Source organism: Silene latifolia, chromosome 2 (genome assembly GCF_048544455.1).
Source record: "Silene latifolia isolate original U9 population chromosome 2, ASM4854445v1, whole genome shotgun sequence".
NCBI classification, from domain to species: Eukaryota; Viridiplantae; Streptophyta; class Magnoliopsida; order Caryophyllales; family Caryophyllaceae; genus Silene; species Silene latifolia.
In genome coordinates, this window is record NC_133527.1 from 147,347,338 (window position 1) to 147,366,954 (window position 19,617).

Below are 19,617 nucleotides of genomic sequence, written 5' to 3' on the forward strand. Positions count from 1 at the left end.
GAATCAATGAAGGAGTATACGTCTCGAATCATTGATACAGTAAACCAAATGAAAATTTATGGCGACGATATTTCCGACAAGAGGATAGTCAACAAAACTCTTTGTAGTCTCGACAACAAATTCAATTTCATTGTTACCGCTATAGAAGAGTCGAAAGATGTTGATACATTGTCTCCGCAAGAATTATTTGGGTCTTTACCAGCCCATGAGTCAAAGGTGTCCGGTAGAAACGAAGGTTCATCGGAAGGAGCTTTTCAAGCAAAACATAAACAAAAGTCCCAAAATTTCAAAAATAACAAAAATAAGCAAATGTCCAAAGACAAGTCGAGTACTAATGGTACCGAAAAGAAAGGAAGATTTCCACCTTGTGGAATCTGCAAAAAGACTAATCACATGGATAAAAATTGTTGGAACAAAGATAAAACACCATGTGATATTTGTAAAAAGTTTGGACATGAACAAAAAGATTGTTGGTCTAAAGATCAACAAGCAAAGGCTAATGTTTCCGAAAGCGGAATCTTTGAAGATCATCTATTTGTTCTTTGGTCAAGCCTCGACGAAAAGCAATAAAGATGTGTGGCTAGTTGATAGTGGTTGCACAAATCACATGACAAACAATGAAAGTATATTCACTCATATTGATACTTCATTGAAGACTCCGGTAAGGATGGGCGATGGTTCCATTATAGAGGCAAAAGGCAAAGGAACTATAGCCGTTCAAACAAAGAAAGGAACGCGCTACATTAGCAATGTCTTGTTAGTTCCTAATCTTGCCACAAATTTGCTAAGTGTCCCCCAGATGATGCAAAATGGTTACAATGTCAACTTTGAAGGAAATACATGTAACATTTATGATCATCATGGAAAGGAGATTGCTCGAATTGAAATGAAGAACAAAAGTTTTCCTCTTTCATGGACGTACCCAAAAGAAATTGTTGCCCGAGTAGAAGATAATGACTCTTGGCTATGGCATAAAAGGCTTGGTCATTACAACTTTCATGCTTTACAAACTCTCCACAAAAAGGATATGCTAAGAGATTTGCCTTTTGTGAATCTTGAAAAGACGTGTGTGAAGGTTGTCAATTGGGGAAAATGCATAGAGATTCTTTTCCACAAGATCAAGCATGGAGAGCTAAAGAGAAACTCGAGTTAGTGCATACTGATGTTTGTGGCCCCATGCGGACACTAACTGATGAGAGAAATAGGTATTTCATTCTTTTTATTGATGATCTTACAAGAATGACATGGGTCTACTTTCTTCGAGAACGCTCAGAAGTTCCCACCGTTTTCAAGAAGTTCAAGGCTATGGCTGAAAACCAAAGTGGTTGTAGCATGAAAAGAATCAGATCCGACAGAGGCACAGAATATACATCAAACGAGTTTGATAAATTTTGTGAAGATGAAGGTATAACACATCAGCTTACCGTTGGTTATACACCACAACAAAATGGTGTGTCTGAAAGGAAAAATAGAACTGTTATGGAGATGGCGCGATGCATGCTATTTGAGAAGAAAATGCCTAAAAGATTTTGGGCTGAGGCTGTAAACACAGCTGTATATCTTCTTAATAGGTGTCCAACCAAGGCCGTGACAGATAAAACACCTTTTGAAGCATGGAGAGATCACAAGCCTACTGTGAAACACCGTAGAGTATTTGACTCTTTGTGTTACATACATGTTCCTGCAGTAAATAGGCACAAGTTGCAAGAGAAGGCTGAACAAGGCATCTTTTTGGGTTATAGCTCCCAATCTAAAGGCTATCGACTTTTCAACTTGAAGACTCAAAAGTTGGTCATAAGTAGAGATATCGAAGTTGATGAAAATTCTTATTGGAATTGGAAAGAAGATAAGGTGGAGAAACAACTACCAACACCTTGGAATTTTATGCAGGAAGATGAAAATTCACAAGGCCAAAATCAACAAGAGGATGTTTATCAATATGTGTCCCCACCAAATTCTCCTAGAACACCACAAAATTCACCTTCAACTCCGAGAGAGGTATACAGAGATCAAGAAAGTTCTTCTAGGAATGAAGTTGAATCTTCTCCAGATTCTCAAAATGCTACGGGGCCTAGAGGTAAAAGACTTGTAGCTGATTTGTATGACAATAATGTTGCAATACAAGAGAATCCATTTGAATCATGTTTTGTTGCGGTTTATGAACCTAACAACTATCATGAAGCCTCTAAATATCAAGAATGGAGAGATGCAATGGAGGAGGAGCTTAAGATGATTGAAAAGAATCATACTTGGGATCTCATAGGAAGACCAAAACATAAGGATGTTGTTGGAGTCAAGTGGGTCTTTAGAACCAAATTCAATCCAGATGGTTCAGTTCAAAAGTACAAAGCAAGGCTCGTCGTGAAAGGTTATTCTCAACAGTATGGTACTGACTACACTAAGACGTTTGCCCCTGTTGCAAGACATGATACAATACGAACCTTAATTGCTTTGGCTGCTCAACATAAGTGGAACATCTATCAAATGGATGTAAAGTCAGCATTCTTGAATGGTTATCTCCAAGAAGAGATATATGTTGACCAACCAGAAGGATATGTCATAAAAGGGAAGGAAAATCAAGTTTATAGGCTCAAGAAAGCCCTTTATGGGTCAAGCAAGCTCCACGAGCCTGGTACGGTCGAATTGATGAGTATTTACTAAAGTTTGGTTTTGAAAGAAGTCCAAGTGAGCCAACCTTATATGTGAAGAAAACAAAATCAGACTTGATGATCCTTTCTCTATATGTTGACGACTTGATTATAACCGGAAACAATCAAGCTATGATTAGTGAATTCAAGAAGAATATGAAAAAGGAATTTGAGATGACTGATCTAGGCTTGATGAGTTTTTTCCTCGGTTTAGAAGTTAAGCAAGCATCGGAAGGCATCTTTATTTCACAAAAGAAATATGCAGAAGCTATTCTTAAGAGATTCAAGATGGATAATTGCAAGGCTATGTCAACACCACTTGGAGTAAATGAAAAGCTTTCTAAAGATGATGGGGTGAAAAGGAGACCCTACCACTTATAGAGGTATAGTTGGATGTTTGCTTTATCTAATGACTTCAAGACCGATCTAATGTTCTCGGCAAGTCTTTTATCAAGGTTTATGCAAAACCCGAGTCAACTTCACTACACCGCTGCGAAGAGAGTTTTAAGGTACATTCGAGGAAGTACACATTTGGGTCTTTGGTACAAACCAACTCAAAACTCTGAACTTGTCGGGTATACTGATAATGATTGGGGTGGTTCTATTGATGACATGAGAAGTACATCCGGATATGCATATACTCTAGGAAGTGGAATATTTTCATGGCAATCACAAAAGCAAGATAATGTTGTTCGTCTCTACAAAGTGAAGCGAGAATACATAGCAAGCATGTGCAAATTTTTGTAAATCAAGCGATCGGTTGCGGAAAGTTCTCAAAGATATGGGAAAGGAACAATTTAGTCCAACCAAATTACTTTGTGATAACCAGTCAGCTATTGCCATTGCAAAGAATCCAGTGTGTCATAAGAGGACCAAGCACTTCAAGATTAAGTACCATTTTGTGAGAGACACACAAAGAGAAGGTGAAATCAACCTCGAGTATTGTCCTACACAAGATCAACTTGCTGATATTTTCACTAAGGCATTACCTAAGCAAAAGTTTGAAGAACTGAGGTATCGCCTAGGAATGCCAGAATTAATTGTCAAGGAGGAGTGTTGAATTATGACAATTAATGGACTAAGGTTACAATCTAATTACAATAAGAAACTTCCTACATTACTACATGGAGGTTTTGTAAGTGTCATGGTAAATGTCACTAGAGTTACAAGTCATAGGTTTAATGTAGAGGGAGTTTTAGTCTTCTTCCTTAAAGCCTTGTGGAAGTTATAGGTCTTCCATCTAGTATAAATAGCTAATGTATTAGCTTGTTTTGATATAGAAAATACAACACAAAATATTCTATCAATATATTTCTCTCCTTGTTTGATTATATTGCCCCTAAAAACCATCAAGAGTATACGAATACGATCATTGATTGAGCCTCAATTATCACTTTAAGGTTTTAACTGAGATTTTCTCATATGGTATCAAAGCCAGCTATACCAATTCAAGTTATCAACTCATTATTTACGAAATGGGGAAATGAACATTTATAAAGTCGACGTGTAATACTCGGTATAAAACATAATGATCAAATTTGAGTTATTGTGAAAAACAAGTTATACTGTTTTTGTTTTCAGTTTTTCAAAGTTGCAAAAAAAAAAAGAAAAAAAAGAAAAAAAAAAAAGAAAACAGTAGACGAGCAGAGAGAGGCTCAATGCTCAAAAGACAAAATGCATAGAAAATTCCCACATGGCATTATGGCAAGGTTACATAGAACAGAATAAGTCAAAAGTACTACAAAATTTGCGATTATTAAGTTCATACATGGCTCAAATTGTTTTTCGCATACAAAAACACATGTTAAGCTATTGATGATCTCCTAACATTATAAATAGAAGTTGCAAATTGTTCTGTATCATATTCACAGTTTGTATATTATCTTCCTCATCTAACCACATATTCCTTAATTCACAAGGTAATCAATCCACAAAATACGAAAATGAACAACTCCCAGAGTGCAAGCTACAACGCTGGTCAAGCCAAGGGCCAAGCCCAGGTATGATTCGTAATTAGGTTTACTATACTTATATATTTTAAAAGCGAAAAAATACACGTTAATTCAATTGCTAAAATGTCTGATGTAATACATTAAATGCGTCATGCGTGTTTCTTTTTTTCCACTAATATTCGGCCGGGTATCACACAAGTGAAAGGGTGATTTTCCCTCGTAAAAAAAAAAGTGAAAGGGTGATTTGTGATAAATAAAGAGAATAAAATGATGCAGAAGTTATTAGTTAAATGTGGAACTAAAATGAGCTCTCAATCCTGTACAGGAAAAGACCAACCAGGCGGCAGACAAGGCCGGTGATATGCTGCAGTCCGCCAAGGAATCCATGCAAGAGGTTTGAGTTTCACAAATGAATTATTGAAGCGAGTTTTACTAGTTAAAATGTGAATTAAATTAAGATTATGGTTTGTTAATTTAACTATTAAAACTCATTATCAAGATTAAAGTCGTCAACATTAATCCCTTATAACTTGGTTGTTTAGAAGAAAATATGTTATTAACATTATTGGCCGGAATTGTGTGATGAAAATGTAATACAGGCAGGATCACAAATAAAGGCCAAGGCACAGGATGCAACCGAGGCGGTCAAGAACGCAACTGGCATAAACAAGTGAACACCATACCCGCAACCTCTAGCTTCTTAAATAAGTCCTACTAAAGGACGAGTTATAGGATTATAGCATTAGTATCAATGGAATGAAGCTTTTCAGCTCATTATGATGTAACTTTGGTTACCTTTTAAATGGAGTAAACCCAAAGTTCTATTTTATTTGCATTCTTTGTTCAAAACTACAGTATTTCTTTTGCAATGTTCTAATTATACATTCCTACCACTACAGTATATCACACCCAAAGGTAAGAGCCATCGTAAAAACAAATCTAACTTCCTAATTAACCGAGAATTCTTAGATGATCGAGGTAGATCAGTTTCACAATTAATGGAATAAATATTGATTGACGGGCTTGAGACCTCAACTAACTATTATATTTATTCCTATTAATTAGGTCAATTAGATAATACTCATCTCTCCCAAACTACACTATATCACACACCCAAAGAGTTTATCACGAAAGACTTGTGAAAAAACAACAGTATTTTAAAGGACGCCACGCAGAAAAGCAGCCAGTAGAAGCATCATATATCCAAATTACTGATTTTTTATTTTAGAAATGAATTAATGATGCTTTTCGTTTGATTTTACAAAATTCTATTTCCTCATTTTTAATATTACTTCTAGCTGTCGTTGGTATATTAATTAATTAATAAATTAATCTTCCGCTTCAACGAAAATAAAATTATGTATTTTATATACTCCATTACTCCTCAAAGCTGTTTAGCTGAATAATTACATCTTAATTTACACATTTAGCGAATAAATTAAAATAATGTTGCATAAATTTATCCGATCAAAATAGAGGGAGTATGTACTCTTGTACTTATTATACTTCCATATACGTAATATTTCGTAGAAAATATATAGTACCACAGGAAGGTAGGTTCCCTATCCTATTCTTGTGTCTCATCTTGTAACATTTGCGTAGTTATTTGTAGTGATTAGTGCTCATGTGTCGATTAAAGAGATAATGGAACATAAAATAAGAGCAAAATAGAATACTCCTCCTGGTAGTAGTAGTAGTAGTATTAGTAAACTTGTAGTGATTAATCTTGTTGAAGGCAGGGAGCTAACCAAGTCATGTATCCTATGAATCTATGGTTACAGGTGCCAATTGGTGAGCAACAACTTGAAATTTATCGTCAAACGGTGTAAAGACTTGATACAAGGAACTCAATGGAGGGTAAAGCTAGAGCACACATATAGAGAAGCTAACAGAGCGGCTGATCTCCTTGCCAACAAGGGAGTTACATCGAGTACTTTAATTACGCACTTAGATCTTCCTCTTAATGAACTTCGTCCAATCCTCAGGGAGGACATTTTTGGGTAGCCACTCCCCGTGTAATAGCTAGTAGTTAATTTCGGGGCTTTACCCCTCTTTCGCGCCAAAAAAAAAAAAGGTGCCAAAAATATGCCTCAGATAAAACAAGAAAAACACAACTATATACTCGTATTTAAAGTTGCCAAATTAAAGCGTAAAAAAATAAAATAGGATTAATATTAACATAATTGGCATATTAATTAAACCAGATAGCCTACATATGAAGGTCCTTCTTGAACTCGTCGTTGTGCATTGACATAGTCATCGTGATCATCCATGTTCATTAGAATATGGGTATTCCACAACCCATGACCCGATTGTATACGGGCTACGTGTTGATCTTGTTCATAATTCGCGGAGTTGTTAATAATATGGCTTAAATATTCTTGGAGATTATTATTCATGAGATTTTCTTGTGAGGATGAAGTAAGTAACATATTATTGTTCATCACGAGATTGTCACTAGTAATTTGGGAACCCAAATACTCATTACTTGTAGTAATGCTCCCAATTTTGCCAAGATTTGCCATATGATTCCCAAGAACCTCTATTTCTTCTTGCAAGTTTGCTACCTACAAATAATGTCAACCAATTGCACCATTAATTTGGTACGATATTACCAGTACCTCAATGGCTCTCGTCTATATGAATCGGGATCAGATACAACCTTATTACAGTATTATATTAATGGTATATATAGAGATGTTTCATTCAAGTTATATCATATTCCCGTATTGTTTAAGATTGTTATATCCATACTGATAAAATTAAGACTCGAACGTTATAAATTATACTCCCTACCATATCACCATTTTCTTTGATGTTGACATAAAACCAAAAGCAAGAAAAAATAACATGAAAACCTAGGAAATCATATTCGTACAGTACTTACAAATTATGTTTTACTAATTTTCTCTAATGTATTTTGCCAAATTTAACAATATGTCTACGAAACTGAACTTCGTCGTCTATTTAATTTGATTATTCACTATATTCTTACTAGTATATAGTATATACTCGTATGTCGGGGGGTATCGAAAAATGTTGCACATACATTTACGAAGGAAGTAAAATAAAAAAATAAAAAAATTTAGTGGATAGGAGGCTAAACCCTACCTATCTAGTTAGAGCTTAAGAAAATGACCTGTTGCTGAAGGGCATAGATGTAGGCAACACAGCCATAAACGGGATCTCGGATTCGAGAAAGAGCTTGATAAGTAATGGATAAAGCAGCTTCACTTCGATATTGTTCAGGCAAGTGAAGAATGAGCCTTGAAACATTACTTGCCCCAAATACTTTATGTACTGCTCCAAAATGGAGATTTGCTTCATCATAGCTAAAATAAGGCACAAATACACACTCTTTTGTGCATTTCCTCCTTAGGAATTTGCATGCACCACATGATGTACTTGATCCTTTCATTATTTACTACTTTTCCTAATTAATCATTTTAAATATTATCTCCTTACTATTAGTATTAGCCTTTTCATACGAAGGTTAAGAATGATAGATTGGCCTTTTATAGGGAATTATCTTAAACTGTACAAGTAATAATATAACTTATATAAGTGTCGAATGACTTGTATGACTCTAGAGGTGGCAATCGGGGCAGTCATGTCGGGTTTTAGTCGGGTTTGGGTTCGGTTTTATTGGGTCAGCCTATCCTTTCAGGTTGAGTGGGGTTCGGGTTAGGTCATTTCGGGTTACCTGATGTACCAGGTTGAGTCGGGTTTGGGTCAGGTCATTATCGGGTCTGGTTATTTTATCGCATTATTTCAATTTTGACCATTAAAATTAGTTTTCGATCATGATTTTGTTTACTTATTTCATTATTAAATCAAAATTATCAAACTAAACACTAAATCGCTTACAATTTGATCAATATTAAATTTAATAATTGTCGCGTCATCAATTTAATCACATCAATACCGGATTGGGATCGGTCGAACCAGACTAGTCAGCTCTATATGAGACCATCTTACGGATAACAGTAAAATAAAGTTGTTTAATTTGTTTTTTCCGACCTTTTGGTAGCCTTATTGAAAATAGGTAAGGAGACTATAAGGATTCTATTATTGGAGATGTTTACATTATGGTATTATTTTAAAATGATGCTATCTAAGGAGATTTGATAAAATAGATTTAAGTTTTTATTTATTTATTTATTCTAATATGTAATTAAGGGACAATGCTTCCTTTATTTATAAAGTTAATCTCTTTTAGGTCTCCTTCATGGGCTACATTTATATTCTTTCAATAAGAGCATGCAAATTTTGATAGTTTTTATATGAATTAGGTCTCTAAACTCTTGAACTAGTTGCTCAATTTGGTAGGCTTGCTTAATTAATTACACTTCTTTATGAAGCACCACTAGATTGTGCTTTGGTGTTAAGTGCTGTAATGGAATTATTAGCGTAATCATCATTAAGATTGGGTAATGGAAGTGACATTTGTCAATAATGTGTTTTCATAAGTATTTTTTAATTTAGCCTTTTTATCCCTATTTCAAGTTCTAATTTCTAAGTGGTCAATTCATGAGCTTTTCCTAATATATGGCAACCTTAATGAATTTCTTATTTTTACTATATTGTTCATAGATTGCATTAAAAACTGGGAGTATTTAGTGCTAGATTTTGTAACATTCCTAGAATTAATTAGCTGAAAGCAAGCCTAAAGGTAAACTTATTATAATCAATTGATGTCTAAAGATACGCTAGTTAGGTACATTGTTATCCCAATTAGTCTCATGGTAAACGGATATCTCCGTCTAAAGATGTAGACGGGTCAAATCAGTGGCGGATCTTGGAAATTTTTTTAGGGAGGGCCGGACAAACGTTTGCAAATTAAATTTAGAGTAAATTAATAATTACTCCCTTTTACATACCACTTTTCTAAAATTACTCCCTTTTGAAAACTTTTTAATAATTTACTCTCATAAAATATTCTCAGGTAAAAAATTGCACCCATTTGCATCCTCAGGTGACATTTTCCGTCAAAATTCAGATTTTCAGTTTAAAAGTCTAATTTTATGACGAAACTACCCTTATTTATGTTTTATATACTCAAGTATTCTCTCTCCATTATACATCTCCCTCATTCAATCCATTTCAATCTCCATTATACCTGTAATACTACGGTTTTATGTGTCTTAGGGTACTCTATCGAATGGGGCTTACTATGTCGAGTAAGTTTGATTTTATGCAAAACAGTAGTCTGCCTACAGTACTCGATCGAGTAAGCTTGGCACTCGATCGAGTAAGGGTCACTCGATCGAGTAAGTGACTTACTCGATCGAGTAAGTCGGGTTACGGGTGATTTGCGACGGGTTTGTTAATAATGCGGATTAATATATATACTTTCGTCATCTTTTCATAGAACACTTTTACAAAACCTAAATCACAATCAAGGAGAAGTTTCAAGTTACGTTGCCTATTCCCTTCGCATTATTAGCAAATCCCGGAGCTAGAGGTGTCGGTTTTCATCGTTCTTTATACCTTTGTGATCCTTGCGGCGTGGGTAAGTTCTACATATAATTTTCTTATCGTTTCGTTAAGTTTGGTTAAACCCTAATTTAGGGATTTGGGGGTTTTTGGTGATGATGTGGTTAATGTATGTATGTATAGGAGGAGGGTTCGTTGAGGAGAGATTCTGAGACAGCTGCTTGATCGTCTGTTTTCATGTTGCTTTCCAAGTAGGGTTTTCTCTACTCAGTATTAATTACATAAGTGTGGTTGGTGATTACTGTTGTTGTTGTATATCGTTGTGGCATTGGATTCTGATTTGGTGATTGTTGGTAGTGTTGTATAATTATTGTTGTATAACTGTCTGTGATCTTCGGGGCGCGTCCCTGGCTGAGTGGAGTCACTTGCGGGAGTGGCTTCACGCCCTTGGTTGGCCCTCTGTGGAACCCGCCACAGAAGGAGATGTGCACATTAAGGAAACTTGGGTTTATCGCTCAGTGTTTGATGAGCGGGGATTTGGTGGGTACGGCTGCGGTCCCCCACTGGCGGTGTGGAGTACTTGTTGCGATGGGTACTCTGGCAGGGCTACACACTTAGTGTGTAGTCAGTTGTGTGGAGATTGGTTATGGAGACTGGAGAATTGTGTGTTGATTGAGCTGTTTGGCATTTGTTTCGTTGTGGCTTTGTTTTGTGTAATTAGTACTGACCCCGTTTAAATGTTTTAAAAACTGTGGTGATCCATTCAGGAATGGTGAGCAGTTATTGAGCAGGTATGATATGACGCATATGGGATAGCTGGGATGAGTCATCACGTGGCAGTTAGAAGAGTCTTCCGCTATGTCAGACGATGTTGTGTAGTTTTGATAGATTTACCAGTAGACCATTTTGAGTACATTTGTGACACCCCCATACTCCAAGTGCCTTACCAGGACCACTCAGGTATAGGAACGTCACCATCTCGGTTACCTGAGGCAATGAATATCATAAGATAATAAAGAAACGTACTTTAAAAGTAAATATAGTTTAAGTGATTACATGTCTCAACCCAAAACTGTTAAATGAAATACAATTCCAAAACCGTATTGCTTACAAGCAAAACTGAACTACTACAAATATCGTCTGACACAACGGAAGACTCTTCTAATGCCAAGTGACGACTCATCCCATCTAGCCTAAATGCATCATATTAAATCTACTCAACAACTGATCACCACCCCCGAATGGAACACCACAGTTTTTCAAAACAAACAACGGGGTCAGTACTAATTACACAAAACAAATCACGATAAAACATTTGCCAAACAGCTCAATCGTCACATCAAGCCCCAAACTCCTCAATCAATCTCCATATAACTGACTACACACTAAAGTGTATAGTCCTGCCAGAGTACCCATCGCAACAGGTACTCCACACCGCCAGTGGGGGACCGCAGCCGTTCCCACCTAAGCCCCGCTCATCTCCATCGAGCGATAATCCCATGTTCATTAATGTGCACATCCCCTCCTGTGGTGGGTTCCACAGAGGGCGAATCAAGGGCGTGAAGCCACTCCCGCAAGTGACTACACTCAGCCAGGGACGCGCCCCGAAGATCACAGGCAGATAAACAGTAATCACAACACAAAACCAACAACCGTCTGAATCAATCAATAATACGAAATCACAACCGTCTGAATCAATCAACAATCACTGACTACAGCACAATCACCACACATTATGTAATTAATACTGAGTAGGGAAACCCTACCTGGAATGCAATCACAAATTAGACGATCTAGCAGCTGTCTCAAAACCTCTCTTCTACGAACCCTCCTCCTATACACATATTCATACAATTACTACCACAACAACACAATCATAAAAACCCCTCAATTCCCAAATTAGGGTTTAACTAACATTAACCAATTGCTATAAAAATGGTACGTAGAACTTACCCTTGACGCAAGGATCACAATAGTCTAAAGAACAAAGGAATCCGACACCTCTAGCTCTGGGATTTGCCAATAATGCGAATGAATCGAACAACGTAGTTTGCAATCTCTCTTTTTGTGTATTAGGGTTGTAAAAGTGTTTAGGAAAAGATGACGGAGTTTTATATATATTAATCCGCATTATTAACAAAACCCGTCAAATATCACCCGATAACCGACTTACTCGATCGAGTAAGTCACGTACTTGATCGAGTGCCACTTACTCGATCGAGTGCCAAGGCTACTCGATCGAGTACCCTATAGGCAGACTACTGTTTTGTATACCAAAACATACTTACTCGACAGAGTAAGTCCCACTCGATAGAGTACCCAGAGACTCATAAAACCGTAGTATTACAGTCTTCCCTCCTTAAAAAGAACTTTGTCCCCGAAGTTCAAACCTCAACAAAACCAAAAACATACTAACACTCTCCCGACATAACAACAAAACAAAACTCAACATAAAACTCCAAAACATACTTACCAAACCAAACTCAAACCGACTCAAACAACTACTAAATATGTCAAAATCAACGTAAAAGCATGTAAAAACTCATCGCGACCATCTCCTACCCCCCTAAAAGAAACAAGGTTACGTCCCCGTAACCATACATACCTGATCAAAAAGAGACGGGTAGCGCTCTCTCATGGCCTCCTCCGCCTCCCTTGTAGCCTCCTCAACCTCATGATTAGACCAAAGAACCTTAAGCAACACTGTCTCACCATGTCTAGTTTTCCTAACCTTCCGGTCAAGAATCTTTTTAGGCACCTCAAGATAAGATAAAGACTCATCCAACTCGATGTTCTCTACCTCTAACATATGTGATGGATCACTAACATACTTCCACAGCTGAGACACATGAAACACATTATGTACCCTATCCAAAGCCGACGGTAAAGCCAACCGATAAGCAACCTCTCCAACACGGTCTAAGATCTCATATGGTCCTATGAACTTCTGACTCAACTTCCCTTTCTTACCAAATCTCATGACCCCACGCATAGGAGACACTATCAAAAGAACCTTGTCCCCAACCTGAAACTCTATATCCCTGCGATGTAGATCAGCATAACTCTTTTGTCGATCTTGGGCCGCTCTCATCCTCTGTCTGATCAACTTAATCTGCTCCACCATCTCATATACCATATCTGGTCCTAAAACCACTGCCTCAGCACTATCGTCCCAATAAATCGGACTCCTACATCTCATCCCATATAAAGCCTCAAATGGCGCCATGCCAATACTGGTGTGATAGCTGTTGTTGTAAGAAAACTCAATCAAATCTAACCTCTGTTCCCAGCTACCACCAAAATCCATAACACAAGCTCGTAACATATCCTCTAGAGTCTTGATGGTCCTCTCAGTCTGGCCATCTGTCGCAGGATGAAATGCTGTACTCATCTTCAATGTAGTTCCCAAAGACTCCTGCAACTCTTTCCAAAACCGTGAGATAAATCTCGAATCTCTGTCAGACACTATATCTTTAGGTACCCCATGCAATCTCAACACATTCTTCCTATAAGGCATAGCTAACTGTGCCTTAGTCCATGTATCTTTCATTGGCACAAAATGAGCTGACTTGGTCAGTCGATCTACTATAACCCATATCATGTTGTTACCCTGTTGACTCTTCGGTAAACCCACGATAAAATCCATAGAAATGGACTCCCACTTCCACTCAGGTACCTTAAGAGACTGAATCTTACCTTGTGGTCGTCGCTGCTCCCCTTTCACTCTCTGACATGTCAAACAACGAGCCACAAACTCAGCTGTTTCTTTCTTCATCCCAGGCCACCAGAAAGTCTTCTTCAAATCCTTGTATAGCTTGTCACCACCTGGATGTACCGAGTATGGTGTACAATGAGCCTCTGTCATGATCATCTTTTTCAGCTCCTCATCATTAGGGACACACCACCTCCCATCAAACCTCAAACTACCATCTGTATGAATAGAGAATCTAGACACCGTCCCTTTCTCTACTCCAGCTCTCCACTCCACAACCTTGGGATCCAACACCTGTTTACCACGAATATGATCATAAAGATCAAGCTGCACTGTCAAATCTCCCATAGCATCCCTTTCTGAATCATATGTATCCCGAACTTCCCCACCTCATCTCTCAATCTCATCAAAGATATAGCTATGCACAAAGAATGCACACTCTTCCCGCTCAAAGCATCTGCAACCACATTGGCTTTGTGGAATTTATCTGTATGCATCCCTTTAACTTAAAGGATTATAACGAATTTATAAGACGATTACTAGTCATAAAATGAATTCCATAAACAAAAGGTAGAGAATTAGAAATAACCTTCGGTCCTAGCTAATTCGGCCTATGAACAATATCGCAATGATATTCTCCTATCAGTTGCACCCAAGATGCTCCGAGAAATGCCCTTTGATTTTGCTAGAATCGATTCCCCAAATTTTCTGTAAAATTAGGGTTTTTGTGTTTTTCGTTGAGATGAGAGGCAATAATCAGTAGGAAAAAAAAATTAGGTTAAAGAAAAATCACCTACTCTCCTTATAACCGAGTATATGGAGTAGATGGGTTGATTTTCTCTTCCAAATTTTCGGCCCAAAGGAACCGAAATAATAAGGATTAAAATCCTTATTTTCGGTTATTCCAAAAATGTATAAAATGTGTTAAATATAAATTGTCATCTAGTGAGGATCGATCCCACAACCTCTTGGTTCGAGTACCCTCACTATTACCACTATGACACATTCATCTTGTTGATATTAAATATAACCGATTACATTTAATTACGAATTAACATATTAATTAGTCCAAGCTAACATTACATACATTTAATTAAATATAACTTATTATATTCAATTTACGAATTGACAGTTAATTCGTCTCAACTAATATTATTTAATCTTCATTAAATAATTGTCTCATCAACACATTGACTAACTGTTTAGTCATATAAGGCATCAATGTGATTATATTTCTATAACCACATCTCTCAAACACATCCTATAGGTGTGACCTTTAGGGACCAGTTGATCATCGCCATCTGTATGATAATAACGTCAAACTTTCTAGCAAGCCAACCGTTATTAGGTAATCATTAATCAACTGATTAAAATACGAAGTATACCCTTGTGAACCTGTAAGAGATTTACAAATGTTATCACACTAATTTGTGGGGGACACAAGCTCCAACAAACTCCCACTTGTCCTTACAAGTGTATGTGCGATAACCGATTCTCATATCCTAAAATTTCTCCCACTCAATGTAAAACAATTTTCAAATCCGTATTCACAAAGGTCGTATTTTACAAGCGATCATTATCAAGAGTGGTTTCCCCGACTAGAGAGTAACTTAACTGATAAACGAATCATCATTCGAGCATGGCCATGCATTTCAGTTACAACTCCTCGAGTGGCCCTGAGAAATAACTATACCTGATAAAGGTTGGATATTTTCCTCAACTCGAATCCTGCAGATATAAGCACAATATGAAATGACCCAGAAAAAATCTACTTAGCCTCCGATTCGGCAGCCCGTGAGAAAGAAACCAAAGTCACCCAAAAACTGCCTTAATCTCAAGAGACAGTCGATAGTCAAAAGAATCGACTCTAGGAACACAATGGATGTCCTATCCACGACCTGACACCAAATGTTTTTAAACATTTAGGACTCCATTACGTTGTCACAAAAATTTGTCCTACGAGGTATCGTTATAATCTCGCATTTGTGATCGATCAGTCAACAGTTTGACTTATGGCTCGTTGAACCCACCATCAATCGACTACACAATATAATAGCCAGAGTTATCAGCTCTTGTAGGCGATTACGGACCAAAACAAAATATAATGTAATTCAGTTCACTTTGTGGCGTTCAATGTTGTCAGTACAATCAACATGAAAAACAAAATATTATAAAAACGATGAAGTTGTAAATAGTATATAAAAAAGATAACGTATCGAATTCATAATCGACTACTATAACTCGGTACACGTTTAGTTCTCATGGAAATAACGTGCCCTCCATGCTTATCATATTTCAATGGCTCAGTAGTAGAATCTGCTACAACTTCCTGTTTGGAACTATTCCAGCTGACCGCAGCACCATTAAGAGTAACAACGAATCTAGACTGAGATTTCTAATCATCTTGATCCATTTGGAAGCTAGCATCTGCGTAACCGATTGCGCATAGCTTAGTATCTCCTTCATAAGTCAATACCCAATCCTTAGTCCTCCGTAGGTACATGGATTCTTTTGGTACCGACTCGTCATACTCAATGCATATGCCACGTCTGGACGTGTGCATATCATGGCATACATGATTGATCCTATAGATGATGCATAAGGAACACGACTCATGCGCTCAACCCCTTCAGGCGTCGTGGGTGACCGAGACTTGCTCAACTGCATCCCAGACGTCATTGGAAGGTTCCCCTTCTTGGAGTTGGTCATGCTGAACTTCTCAAGAATCTTATCCAAATAAGACTCCTGACTAAGTGATAACGTCCGTCGTGATCTATCTCGGTAGATACGGATTCCCAAAATGCGTTGTGCCTCACCCAGATCTTTCATCTGCAAATGGTTCTTCAACCATTCTTTAACCGAAGATAGGTGAGGAATGTCATTCCCAATCAAAAGTATGTCATCAACATACAATATCAAGAATACAATCTTGCTCCCACTGGACTTGATATATAAACATGGTTCCTCGACCGATCGAGTGAAACCACACTCTTTTATCTCCTTGTCGAAACGATGATTCCAACTCCGAGAAGCTTGCTTAAGTCCATAAATGGAACGCTTAAGCTTGCATACTTTCTTAGGATGTTCAGGATCTATGAAACCTTCGGGTTTCACCATGTACAACTCTTCCTCCAAATAACCGTTTAAGAAGGCGGTTTTCACATCCATTTGCCAAATTTCATAGTCATGAAATGCGGCAATCGCTAAGATTATCCGAATGGAACGTAGCATGACTACAGATGCAAAAATCTCATCATAATGCAATCCGTGCACTTGAGTGAAACCTTTTACCACTAGTCGTGCCTTATAGGTATCTGGTTGCGCGTCTACAGAACGCTTTATTTTGTAAAGCCATTTGCACTGTAGAGGTTTTACCTTATTAGGTAAATCAACTAGATCTCATACGTCACTCTCATACATGGAGTCCATCTCGGATTGCATGGCTTCGAGCCATAAATTTGAGTCGGAACAGGCCATAGCACCTTTATAGGTAGCGGGTTCATTACTTTCTAGGAGTAAAACGTCATTCTCCTCGACCATACCAATGTATCTGTCCAGAGGATGAGAGACTCTACCCGACCTCCTAGGTTCCTCAGGAATATTAACCGTGTCATCAGTTGGAGGAACAACTTCCTCCATCCGTTCCTCGGTTGTTGGTTCTGGAATCTCCGACAGCTCGAAGGTTCTATTACTTGTCTTGTTCTCGAGAAATTTTTTCTCTAAGAACGTCGCACTAGCCGCAACAAAAACTCGATGTTCGATAGGAGAATAGAAGTAATGACCAAATGTTCCTTTTGGATAACCTATAAAGTATGTCTTGACCGATTGCGGGCCAAGCTTATCCTCGTGTCTCCACTTGACATAAGCCTCGCAGCCCCAAACCCGAATAAAGGACAAGTTAGGGACCGTTCCCTTCCACATTTCATATGGAGTCTTGTCGACAGCTTTAGTCGGACTTCGGTTAAGTATAAGAGCAGCTGACAAAAGAGCAAAACCCCATAATGAATCAGGCACTACCGTGTGACTCATCATGGATCGAACCATATCAAGTAAGGTTCGATTTCTCCGTTCGGACACACCATTTAATTGAGGTGTTCCAGGTGGAGTTAACTGCAAAACGATTCCACAGTCTTTAAGGTGTTGATCAAACTCATTTGAAAGATATTCGCCACCCCGATCTGAACGGAGTGCTTTAACCTTTCTACCCAGTTGGTTCTCAACCCTGTTCTGGTATTCCTTGAATTTCTCAAAAGACTCACTTTTATGCTTTATTAAGTAGACATATCCGTATCTACTCAAATCGTCCGTGAAAGTGATAAAATATCTATAGCCATCTCTAGCGGTAATTGACATAGGTCCACAAACATCAGTATGTATGAGTCTTAATAAGTCACTAGCGCGCATTCCAACACCTTTGAAGGAAATTCGAGTCATTTTTCCAATGAGACATGATTCACACGTGCCATATGTAGAAAATTCGAATGCGGGAATAGTCCCATTATCGACGAGTTTCTTTACGCGTTTCTCATTTATGTGTCCCATTCGACAATGCCATAGATAGGTTTGATCTTTATCACCAACCTTTAATTTCTTATTATTCACGTGTAATATTTCCGTGGTTTGATCTACGATGTAAATTCCATTCATGAAAACTACTTTGCCATAAATCATTTCATTAAAAAGAAAATACAGCTATTATCCTTTATTGAATGCAAAACCGTCTATCTCGAGTACGGAAATAGAAATAATGTTCTTAGATAAACTGGGTACATAGTAACAGTTATATAAAAATAACTCAAAACCACTAGGGAGTTGGATTACATATGTTCCCTTCGAGACTGCAGCAACTCGTGCTCCATTCCTGTAACACCCCCATACTCCGAGTGCCTTACCAGGACCACTCAGGTATGGAGACATCACCATCTCGGTTGCCCGAGGTATGATAATCAAACAACAGCGATAAAGAAACAACATTTATTATCAATCGTTTAGTGCATGAATACAATCCTTGAAACCCAAACTGATAGTAAGATACATTATTCAAACTGTCTATCAAACTGAAATGTAAATAAAACTAAACTACAGCGGAAGACTCTATCGTCACGTCGTGGCCATCCCAGCTATCCCGTATCATCTCTATACCTGCTCAATATCTGCTCACCATCCCCGAATGGATCACCGCAGGTTTTCAAAACAACACCGGGGTCAGTACTAATCACACAATCAAACAGATAACAATAATAATACAAACAGACAGCTGAACTGCCACACACACACACATCCATCCAACCAACCGTCTCAATCACCGATCGTTTGGACCACCCGCGAGTGGGGGACCGCAGCCGTTCCCACCTAAGCCCCGCTCATCGTACGAGCGATAACCCTGTCCATTAATGTGCACATCCCCTTTCGTGGCGGGTTCCACTAAGGGCGAAACTAGGGCGTGAGATCACTCCCGCAAGTGACCCCACTCAGCCGAGAACGCATCTCGAGAACCATCAACAACACAACCACAATCACAAACACAATTACAATCAACGAATCAATTAACTAATTACAGCACATCACCAATATCCCATTATGGGACTAATACTGAGTAGGAAATCCTACCTGGAAAGCACACAAGCAGACGGAATCTACAGCTGTCTCAAAACGCTTCCTCTATGAACTCTCCTCCTAACATAAACATACGAATACTACTATTCAATCACTTATTCTCAAAAACCCCCAATTACTAAAATTAGGGTTTCACTAATCTTAACAAAACGTTATAAAAATTATGCTAGAAGCTTACCCTCGACGCAACGAATCCAACGACACAAACTACGATGCAATCCGACCGTCTGATCTCCGGGAATTGTTAAGGACG

The 19,617-nt window shown here is 38.0% G+C and overlaps 3 protein-coding genes across 3 annotated transcripts; 2 read left to right on the top strand and 1 right to left on the bottom strand.

Annotated features, from left to right (window-relative positions):
• Positions 1-667: 667 nt before the first annotated feature.
• On the top strand, positions 668-1,153 carry LOC141641437 (uncharacterized). Its single transcript, XM_074450097.1, has one exon. The coding sequence runs from the start codon at positions 668-670 to the stop codon at positions 1,151-1,153; it is 486 nt and encodes a 161-aa protein (XP_074306198.1).
• A 3,359-nt stretch (positions 1,154-4,512) lies between these two features.
• On the top strand, positions 4,513-5,429 carry LOC141630596 (uncharacterized). The gene is made up of 3 exons (XM_074443385.1): positions 4,513-4,648; positions 4,926-4,994; positions 5,200-5,429. The coding sequence occupies exons 1-3, from the start codon at positions 4,592-4,594 to the stop codon at positions 5,272-5,274; spliced, it is 201 nt and encodes a 66-aa protein (XP_074299486.1). The 5' UTR covers positions 4,513-4,591; the 3' UTR covers positions 5,275-5,429.
• A 1,366-nt stretch (positions 5,430-6,795) lies between these two features.
• Positions 6,796-8,018, bottom strand: LOC141641439 (LOB domain-containing protein 33-like). Its single transcript, XM_074450098.1, has 2 exons — positions 7,740-8,018; positions 6,796-7,167 (listed from the first exon to the last, which is right to left on the bottom strand). Exons 1-2 carry the CDS (start codon positions 8,016-8,018, stop codon positions 6,796-6,798), a joined length of 651 nt encoding a protein of 216 aa, XP_074306199.1.
• Positions 8,019-19,617: the final 11,599 nt, after the last annotated feature.

Coding starts and splice junctions, on each gene's coding strand:
- LOC141641437 (XM_074450097.1), top strand. CDS start 668: ATGGGCGATGGTTCCATTATAGAGGCAAAAGGCAAAGGAACTATAGCC.
- LOC141630596 (XM_074443385.1), top strand. CDS start 4,592: ATGAACAACTCCCAGAGTGCAAGCTACAACGCTGGTCAAGCCAAGGGC. Junction 4,649..4,925: donor AAGCCAAGGGCCAAGCCCAG/GTATGATTCGTA, acceptor AATCCTGTACAG/GAAAAGACCAACCAGGCGGC. Junction 4,995..5,199: donor CCAAGGAATCCATGCAAGAG/GTTTGAGTTTCA, acceptor AATGTAATACAG/GCAGGATCACAAATAAAGGC.
- LOC141641439 (XM_074450098.1), bottom strand. CDS start 8,018: ATGAAAGGATCAAGTACATCATGTGGTGCATGCAAATTCCTAAGGAGG. Junction 7,168..7,739: donor TCTATGCCCTTCAGCAACAG/GTCATTTTCTTA, acceptor CATTATTTGTAG/GTAGCAAACTTGCAAGAAGA.